Raw genomic sequence first — 10,095 nt, forward strand, 5'->3', positions numbered from 1 at the left:
TCCCAAGTGAATGCATTACGCTTCTGTATCATTATTATTAGTTTGTTTTTTTATATTAAATTTGATAAGTAATTAGTAATATAGTAATTTCCCTTCATGTAGTGGAATAGAAGTGTAAGGGAGCAAAAACTGGAAATACTCAAGTACAGTACAAGTACCTGAAAATTATACTTAAGTAAAGTACTTAAATAAAAAAACGTAGTTACTTTTTCCAATGCAAAAATAAGATTGTGTTAAAAACAACCAGCTGAATCTAGAAGCCCTTAGAAAAAACATCCTGGCCCTTTAAGGCTCACATGATACAGCGTCGTAACCTAGGAGACGTTTTGTTTACTTCCGGGTTATCCGAGTCGAAAACAAGAGGGGCACCAACACGCCCACGACACGGAGCAAAGCGGATTAAAATCCCGCAGAGATGGCAGGAGAGGCTGAGGACGAGATACCAGGTCAGTAACCACAATTATCTCGTAGTTCTTCACGTCACTGACCGTTTAAAATACAAAACGTCAGTTTTCCATCACTATTCTGCTAATTAGCGGTGCAGGTAGTTGATGTTAGCTTCATTAGCCGGTTGGCTAACCGAAAATAAAACATTGATATTCACTTTCTCCGCTTTAATCTGACGGTTAATTATGTCTTCATCTTGTATAATCCTCATGGCTGCTTCAGTGTTTTACTGTATCTGCTATTTATGTTTTTCTGCCTCTTCTTTGTGAAATAGCCGTTTCAAAAGTTCGCTTTGAAACGAGTCTGTAATTAATTTTCTTTTGGCTTTTAAACCCTGATGTTTATACTTATAAGAACGTGAAAAGTTATTGTTTTAGTGTGTGAAAATAATATTGAGGTATATTAATTTTAGAATTTAGAGTCAAGTTATTGATTGTTTCTTTTAACTTAACAGATTCAATGTTTTGGATAAGAAATGTAAAGTTTGTTTACCAACTACAGAACCATCTTTTATAATTAACCTAATTAACTTACAGTCATTTATAAGCTTCTTACTGACCTTTGAAGCACTTCCCAAATATTTGTAAGGAAAAACAATTCGCATGAATTAATAATCACTCATTTTTCAAATATTTTCCAAGTTTGATTTCTAATCATTACTTATTGATTTATTTGTTCAAAGTCATTTCTCAAGCAAAAAAGAAGAGCTGAGGTAGTTAACTGATTATTTTTTATGTTGTGTTGGTCAGATAAGATATTTGAAGATGCCCTCTTCTGAAATGGTTAATTTTCACAATTTTTTTGATATTTTATAGAGATGGGATTCATTGATAAATTGAGAAAATACTTGTCAGATTAATTAATAGTTGAATTGTCATTAATACAGTTTTCCTCTTCACTTTTTTTCATTTTCTTTTCTGACAGAATCGGGAGCAGTTTTCACTTTTGGGAAGAGTAAATTTGCAGACAACGTCCCCAGTAAATTCTGGCTAAAAAATGACGTCCCGCTCAAAATAGCTTGTGGGGACGAACACACCGCCTTAATAACAGGTAAGAGCCATTTTTAAGGTTTTCCAGCTACTGAAAACTGTTACTTGAGTTTTACTCTGACAAGTTTCCTCTAGTTGTTTAATCGACCGAGCATGTAAGACGTAACGCTTGTTAATAGTTGGCTTTTCTAGGACATTTTTGCATATTAGCTCCAGATTCAAACCAAATCCTCCAGCTGAAGCATCTTAAACAGCAGCTGAGCCTTTCGGGTTGTGCCTCCGTCTCTCCACAGAAAATGGGAAACTCTTCATGTTTGGCAGCAACAACTGGGGCCAGCTCGGTCTGGGGTCCAAACTGACTGTGAACAAACCGACATGTGTGAAAGGTTGGTCTTTAAATATCTCTCTGTTCCCTATCTGAGTCTAAAGAGGAGTGAGTATTGTGTGTGAGTGCTGCCACTGACAGCTGCCTCAAAGAGAAGTGAGGAGACGCCTCCTTCAGCCAGGACAGGAAACTTCGACCAGGCTGAGACCTAAAATAAATATGTATTAGATGTAGATGGTTTGATGGAGCCTGGTGATAGATTTTAAACTGATGTGCTTTGAGGAAGTTACTTACTGCAACGACATGAGATGAGATGAGATGAAGATGGGCGAAGTAAATATATTTATAGAGCACAAGGGAACAGATAGAGGGACTGAAGAGGAAACACAGATTTGTTACGAGTATAATCCCGGTCTGGAGGGTCTGTAATCTGCTCTAATCTAGAGACACAGAGGAGTGACTGTGCACTGCTGAGAAAATACAATTATCCTCCTCATCTTATTATTAAACCTTTAAGTTTGTTAAACAGGTGTTTGTTGTTTTGTTTGGTTTAGTAAAAGATTTTTAAAATGATATTAAAGTAAATTTCAAGTCGGGAGATGATTTCAGATCATTTTTAAAATAGTCGTGTTTCAGTCACAGTGACAGAAATAAAGAGACAAATGAATCCCAACTCACGAGCTTTCTCCAGGTTTCAGCTCGTGCGCTCTCATTAGTTCATTAGCCAACATGGACACCTGCTGAGAAGACACAGACAGATCCGTCTCCATGACAACGGGGCAAACTCCATCCTTTTATGAAGACCTTGTTTGTTGGTTGAAAGTGCAGGAAAAAGCTTCTAAGTGGATCCTGACTTAATATTTCCAGACCAGGTGTCGCCTCCTGTTCATGTTTATTAAAGTTAATGTAAAACTGATTATAATATAATAATAATAATTTACATTTATTTCTGATTTCAGCTCTGAAGTGTGAGAAGGTTCAGCTGGTGGCCTGTGGAAGGAACCACACCCTCCTCTGCACCGGTCAGTGTCTTGATTCAGTTCAAGAGGAGTTTTAAACTTTTCTGTCTCACTCAGTTAGTTTTCTTCTTCTGTGGTGTTTTCTCCACAGCTCAGGGAAAAGTGTACGCCTCAGGCGGGAACAGCGAGGGTCAGCTGGGGCTGGGCGACTGCGAGGAGAGGACGGCGTTTCAGCGGTTGGACTTCTTCGATTTGCACGGACCAATGAAAATGCTCGCTGCCGGTTCAAACACCTCGGCTGCTCTGACAGGTGAGACTCCGACACGGCTGTCAGAGGGTTTAGATCGATAACTGTGATTGATCCGTTCATGTGCTGATTGGCCGCTCTGCTCGCCACAGAGGGCGGCAAACTGTTCATGTGGGGCGACAACACGGAGGGTCAGATCGGTCTGGGCAAGGAGAGTCACGCCTCCTCGCCGCAGGAAGTCAGCGTGGGACGACCGATCAGCTGGGTGTCCTGTGGATACTACCACTCCGCCTTAGTGACAGGTGAGCAGAGATAAAGGAGGAGGTCAAAGGTCAAATCTTTAAAATGAACTTTCTTGGTAAAACAAGGATCCAAATCGTGTTTCTTTGATTTCCTGAAAATGATCTGAATCGTTTTTAATCATCAAAACCAGAAGAAATAAAATGCAAAGTGAAGCTTGGGAATAATTAGAGTTTAATATTTCTCATCATCGTTTTCCTCCCTGCTCTGATATTTATTCATTTAGATTTTTATTTATTTACATTTAATTTGGTTTTAATTGGTAAAAAGATCCGTGAGCTGCTTCCAAAGTTCAACAAACTGTTCACTCAAGGTCCACTTTCTAGTCTTCTTCCAGAGCTTTCAGTCAAATCACGTGGTCTTTATCAACAGACGGAGTTGTCATGGAGATGGATCTGTTGCGGTCTCGTTACAAAACAATCTCCATTCTCTGGTGAAGGCCATGAGGTGTGGCTGAAAGCTCTGGAAGGAACTTTCTTTGATTCCATTAGACTTGTTGTAAAGGTGTTTTCCTGTGTCTCAGTGGACGGAGGTCTGTACACGTTCGGAGAGCGGGACAGCGGTAAACTGGGTCTGGGCACCGACCAGCTGCCGCGGCACCGAGTCCCTCAGCTGGTGAAGAGCATCAAGGAGGCGGTGACGCAGGTGGCCTGTGGGGGGGGGCACACTGTGGCGCTCACAGGTAACACACAGCAGACACAGGAAGTGGACGGCGACCGGCCGTCACACCGGCTTCTCCTCACTCTCCTCCCTCTGTGTGTCTCCTCCAGAGGACGACGTGTACACCTTCGGCCTCGGCCAGTTCGGGCAGCTCGGCCACGGGACGTTTATATTCGAGTCTCGGCTGCCGCGTCCCGTGGAGCACTTCAAGAAGGGCCGGGTCCGTGAGGTGGCCTGCGGAGAGAATCACACGGCGGTCATCACCGGTAAACGCCGCCTGACTTTATCATCATGCAGCCGCTGTGTCGCTGCCGCTGACCGGAGCTGCCGCTGTTCTGTGTGTTCTCAGACGCAGGTTTGCTCTACACGTTTGGAGACGGCCGACACGGTAAACTGTGTCTGGGAGAGGAGAACTTCACCAACCAGTTCAAACCGACTCTGTGTCCGCGCTTCCTCCAGTACCACGTCCAGGCCGTAGGTTCAGGTCACCTTTAACCTTCCACTGAATTCACTTCTTTATATATTAGAACCAAGAATAACGCTGAGGTTTAAGGTTGTAAAGGTCACAGGTCAGTTCCTGATCAAACTGTGTGTCGTGTCCTTGTGTCCAGGCCGTGTGCGGCGGCTGTCACATGGCGGTGCTGGCTCGGCCGCGGGATCGGAGCTGCGGTGAAGTGACTCTGGAGGAGGATGACGTGACAGAAGATTACCTGCAGAAGCCGTACGTGGAGCTGCTGGGGGACACGGCCGACTCCTCCACCCTGCAGAGGAGCCTCTCTGCCCGGGTGCGCAGGAGGGAGAGGGTGAGAGCGCGGAGGCCGGAGTGCACGACTCATTTAATACATTATGTAAATATGTTCTCCAGGTTGATTGACCATGTGACCCCCGGTTTGTCAGACGCTCTGCTCATGTTTCCCCACAGGAGCGATCTCCAGATCAGTTCGGCTCCATGTTCCGCACTCTGCCCGCCATGACGCCCGGCTACCTCCACCCGCCACTGCCCGTGTCCAGCCAGACCATCCCGCCCAGGCTGCCTCCACCTGAGCTGGCCCACAGGAAGGTGCTCAACGGCGCTCACCAACACGGGAGCGCAGGGTCGATCCGACAGGGTACCTACCTCACCTCCGCCTCCTCGCCCTGCTCCTCACGTCTCCTCCGGCTTTAGGCCCCGGACATATTGTTGTTTGTTTGCTGCTGCATCAAACCAGCAGATCAGGAAGAGTCGGGCGCAGAGCCGACCTGATCGGACTAACATGGTGTCCTGTTTTCTGCCTCGTCAGCGCAGGCAGCGGCCGAGACGGACAGCGTTGTGGAGAGCCTGACCGACACCGACAGCGTTAGAGGCCTGGGAGAAACCACAGACTTCCTCAACATGGTGAGACACCAGGGACGCCGATCCTCACTTGACCTCTGACCTCTGAGGTTTTTATTGTCTGTAATTTCTGCTCATTTCCTTCGTGTTTTTCCTCCTGATAGACACATGTGATGAAGATGGACCCCAGTGATCAATCTCTCACCCTGTCTCCAGTTCAGAAGGTAACTCTTTCACCTGTTCCACTTATTTGTCAATAGATTATATTGATTATGATTCTGCTCATTTACAAGAAAAACATAAAATTAAACATCAGATATTTGTTTTCTCACATAAACATGAGAGAACATTAAAGGGTCCCTTACGTTTGTTAAACAAAGAGTTTCTATACGTTTATAATGAAACATGTTGCACAACTCACAAGGTCATGTGACATAAATTAATACAAAATAAAACAACATTTAGTTGTAAAAATATATATATAGTATAGTATATATAGTTTTCATGCAGATGATTCTTACATACATAAAATAAAATAAATAAATTGCAACTCAAGTCAACTTTATTTCTAGAGCTCGTTTAAACACTGAGCAAAGTGCTGAAGAAAGGCCTTTAAAATAATTAAAGCTAATGTATAAAATATTAAAACATACTAAATACACTTTATACAGAAACATATAAACAGACCAATAAAAACAAGAAATACACAATAATGAACCCAGGGGTCAAAGGTTAGTGAATAAAACCCTTGGAGCAGCAGCATATGTGCTAGTGATACACATGTAGTAAAATCAAATGTAGTACATAGTACATAGAGTATATAAATATATTGTGTATTTGTATAAGTTAGAAGATGAAATGAAAAAGCATCAGATCAGTTGCTGTTTTAAATTAGAAGCATTAAAACAGATTTGTCAGTGTTGATTTCTCTACTGTTAGCTTCGATGCTAACGGCTAATATCTCTGATCCACTGATGAGCCTCCTCTCATTCTCTTCTTCCATTGTTCCCTCATGAATGTCTGATTCTCTCTCTCCTGTGTTGTCTGCATGTCTCTCTCCCGCTCTAATGCATGCCTCTCTTTCATCCTCTTCCTGCTGTCCGGCGCCGGGCGTAGAGGAAGGGTAAGCACGGTAAGACCGTTAAAGGACAGACAGAGGAGAGAAACCGGTCGAAGCAGGGCGGTTTCTCTCTGACTTCCCCGTACCGTAAGAGCGAGACTGTCTCTGCTCGCCAGGCGTTACCCACCGAGCTCCTGAGAGGCCACGGCGCTCGCTCTCTGGCCTCGCAGAGTCCGCAGAGACCGAGGACCGAGCAGAACAAAGAGAATCTGATAATGGCCGAGGGGGATCTGGAGCGGAGAGCCGGTAAAAACAGACCTCTGACTATAGAGGACATCAGGAAGGCGGCGTCTAAGCAGCGTCACAGGCCCGTTCAGGGTAAGAGTCAGCTGATAGAGGTCGACAGGAAGCAGGTTCCCGGCGCTAAAGCGTCAGGTGTCTGCCCGGGATCTGCAGGGGCGACGGGTAAACAGGTGCAGGCTAAAGCTGCGAAAAGCAAACCGACAGTCACTCAAGGTAAACATGCAGGAGTTAGCTCGGCAGGTAAAGGCTCACCTGGCCTCCACCTGGGCGACGGCAGCACAGGTAGCTCCCGTCTGAAATCCACACACGGCACTGATCCGTCCAAGAAATCCAAGGATGAGAAAAACAAAAAAGCTGCTCAGTCAAAAAAAGAAATTCAGAGAGAGGACGGGCGGTCAGATGGGCGCCTGCTCGCCGGAGCCGCCGCACTCGCAGCCGGATCGGTTTTAGCGCACGAGGTGGCGTCCAGAGGCCGCTTCAGCTCGCCGTCGTCCTCCCCATCCGAGAGCAGCCGCCGCGCCCTGACAGACGCCGTGAGGAAATCGAGGAGCGACGAATCTGAATCCTGCGCCGCCGATTTCAGCAACAAATCATCGGTCAGCATCAACATCACGCCGGCGTCCGAGACTCGGGACGAGGAGGGAACGAGTCAGGATGACAGTGAGGAGCAGACGACCTCTGTCAAGGAGGAGGAGGAAGATGAGAAGGGGCAGAGAACAAGTGCAGATGTTAGTGAGGAAGAAGAAGAGGAGGAGGAGAGCCAGAGTGTGGAGAAAGTGTCAGAAGAAGAAGATGACGAAGACAGCGATACTCTTCAGCCAGAGGAGGAGGAGGAGGAGACGGATGGAGACGAGGAGAGAAGCAGGAGTGTGGAAGAAGACGAGAGCGCTGCTGCAGAAGAGGAGGAGGAAGAGGAGGAGGAAGAGGAGGCAAGCGGGACAGCAGGAAGTGAAAGTGAAGATGAGAGTGCAGGGAAAGAAAGCAAAGGAGGTGATGCAGAGGAGGAGGAGGAAGGTGAGGAAGGGTCAAGTCGTGAGACAGAAAGCAAAAGAGCAGAGACTGAAAACGAGGAGGAGGAGGGTGAGGAGGAAGAGGCAGATTTGGAAAGCGAGGGTGAGGAAGAGGAGGGTGAAAGTGAGTCCTTAAAGTCTTCAGAGGAGAGTGATGTAGAGAGTGAGGGTGAGGAGGAAGAGGAGGAGGAAGAGGAGAGAGCGGAGAGTAGTGCCGAGGAGGAAGAGGAGGAGAGTGATGAGGAAGAAAGTGAAAATGAGGAGGAAAGTGAAGAAGATAATGAAGGAAAAGAGGAGGAGAGTGAAAATGAAGAGCAGGAGGAAGAGGAGGAGGAGGAGGAAGAAGCAGAGGAAGAGGAGGAAGAGGCAGAACAGGACGAAGAGAGTGAAGAAGAAGTGGCAGAAGAGGAGGAGGAGGAGGAAGAAGCAGAGGAAGAGGAGGAAGAGGCAGAACAGGAAGAAGAAAGTGAAGAAGAAGTGGCAGCAGAGGAGGAGGAGGAGGAGGAGGAGGAAGAAGCAGAGGAAGAGGAGGAAGAGGCAAAAGAAGAAAAAGAGAGTGAAGAAGAAGCGGCAGAAGAGGAGGAGGAGCAAGAGGAAGAAGAAGCAGAGGATGAGGAGGAGGAGAAGGATGAGGGAGATGAAGAGTCTGAGGAGGAAGAGGTGGATAATGAAGATGAAGAGGAAGAAGCTGAAGAAGAGGAGGAGGAGGAAGAGGAGGAGGAAGAGGTCCAAAGGAAAAAGTCTGCTGGTGTCAAAAGACAAAGTGGGAGATCTACAAGTAAACAGAGGTCAGGGGTCAAAGGTCAGGCAGCGGGGGAGTCGGAGGAGTTCTGGGGCGACGTTTTGCCTCAGTACCTCAACCTGAAATAACTTTATTGATCACAATGAGACACGACACATATAATAAGAGGAGACTTCCTTGTTCACCTGCGCAGGTGAGGAGGAGTCTCCCTGTCACGTTCACCAGCTCCACCGTTCAGTGGCGTTTTCAGGAAGGTCTCACCTGAACGTTTAAACCATCTGCCCTGATGTTGACCTGAGTGTTGAGGACAGGTGTTGGACCCGTTGCTCAGGTGTGTTTGGAGCGTCAGTGTTCCCCTCCTCCCTGTGCTTCCTGCTCGTGCACGAACACGCCGTGCACGAACACGCCGTGCACGAACACGCCGTGCACGAACACGCCGTGCCTTCCCGCTCTCATCCATCATCTCACATGAAGTCGCTTCTTCTTTTCACTGCTTTAGTAACGGCGTCTTCCAGTGAAGGAGAAATGTAGAAACTGATTTAGAAACTTGAAGTTTTGCTTGTGAAGTCGTTGTTTACGTGTGTTTTTTGGCAGCTTCCTTGTTCCTGCTTGTTTGGTGATGCAGTACGTGACAGTGTGCCGTTAGGTAACGCAGCCCGTCAGTCAGCGTCACAACACGGTGCCTTTGATCTGAGGAGAAACAACGATCCTCTTCCCTCCTTTTAATTTTTCTGTTCTCATTCATTTCTGTCTCTGGTAATAAACATCTGTGTTTCCTTTAGTTTGTGTTGATTCAACTTCTTCCTCCATCTCTCACATCTGTCTGTAAACACACCTGAGGGGAGCAGACGCAGGTGACCACCACACCTCACCGAAACACCTTAGCTTAAGATTTTCCTTAAAGTCTGAGTTACGGTTTCCTCTTAAGTATTGAAGGTTTTCTCCTTAACTTAGTCTTAAGCTTAAGGAATCACTTAGAGTCAGTGAAGCTGTTGCACAAAATGAGATAACGGCTGCAAATCGTCAGTCTCCATGGAAACAGCAGAATTTAGCCGCTGTAAAGTCTCTTTCACTGCTGTAAATTTCTGAACTTTTTTCCTAAACCTTTTAAGAGATTCTGTGCAGCACCCTTAAGTAACTCCCTGAGCTAAGGAGAAATTAAACCTTAAGTGTCAGACTTAAGTAGAAATCGGCCCCTGATGCCTGAAGTGATATTTTCAGTTCACCCTGAGGTGGGTCCAAACTAAACTCAACCTCTGAGATTTGAAGAATAAAGTTTCAGTGTTTTGAATAATCTTTTTCTGATGCCATGAACTTTTTCTCCAGCTGCTGCTCCAGCTGCTGCTGCTCCAGCTGCTGCTTCAGCACATCTGTTATAATGATGCTGAAAGCTGTAACTTGAGGGCGTCACGTCCGTCATGTGACACGTCGACTCTCTGCTCTCACAAAAACTAAACTAGAGAACGTTGGGAACGTGAGAACTGATCAGAGTTTGATCAGTTCCTGCTGCTGCAGCTAACAATCATTTTCATTTCAAACCGATCTCTGAAAATTCATGTTTTCCGACGAATTGATGGTAGAAATAAAAATGTCTGGTACAAGATGGTGTCTGGTTTTGTCTGAGTAAAAACATTCAGTTTACAAACGGAGAAAAGCAGCAGGTCGTCGATCAGAAACTCTGATGTCTGAAGCTTTTCCTCTCAGCTGATTTGCTGAGTGTGTGATTGGCCGGTTTCAGGAG

General features: G+C 46.1%; 1 protein-coding gene across 1 annotated transcript; it reads left to right on the forward strand.

Annotated features, from left to right (window-relative positions):
• Window positions 1–328: 328 nt before the first annotated feature.
• Window positions 329–9,411, forward strand: rpgrb (retinitis pigmentosa GTPase regulator b). The gene is made up of 14 exons (XM_056370673.1): window positions 329–446; window positions 1,372–1,497; window positions 1,730–1,822; window positions 2,721–2,783; window positions 2,872–3,030; window positions 3,120–3,269; window positions 3,791–3,949; window positions 4,038–4,193; window positions 4,277–4,401; window positions 4,539–4,730; window positions 4,850–5,036; window positions 5,208–5,302; window positions 5,404–5,463; window positions 6,356–9,411. Exons 1-14 carry the CDS (start codon window positions 416–418, stop codon window positions 8,480–8,482), a joined length of 3,723 nt encoding a protein of 1,240 aa, XP_056226648.1. The 5' UTR covers window positions 329–415; the 3' UTR covers window positions 8,483–9,411.
• The last annotated feature ends 684 nt before the right edge of the window (window positions 9,412–10,095 follow it).

Source organism: Seriola aureovittata, chromosome 24 (assembly GCF_021018895.1).
Source record: "Seriola aureovittata isolate HTS-2021-v1 ecotype China chromosome 24, ASM2101889v1, whole genome shotgun sequence".
Taxonomy (NCBI): Eukaryota; Metazoa; Chordata; class Actinopteri; order Carangiformes; family Carangidae; genus Seriola; species Seriola aureovittata.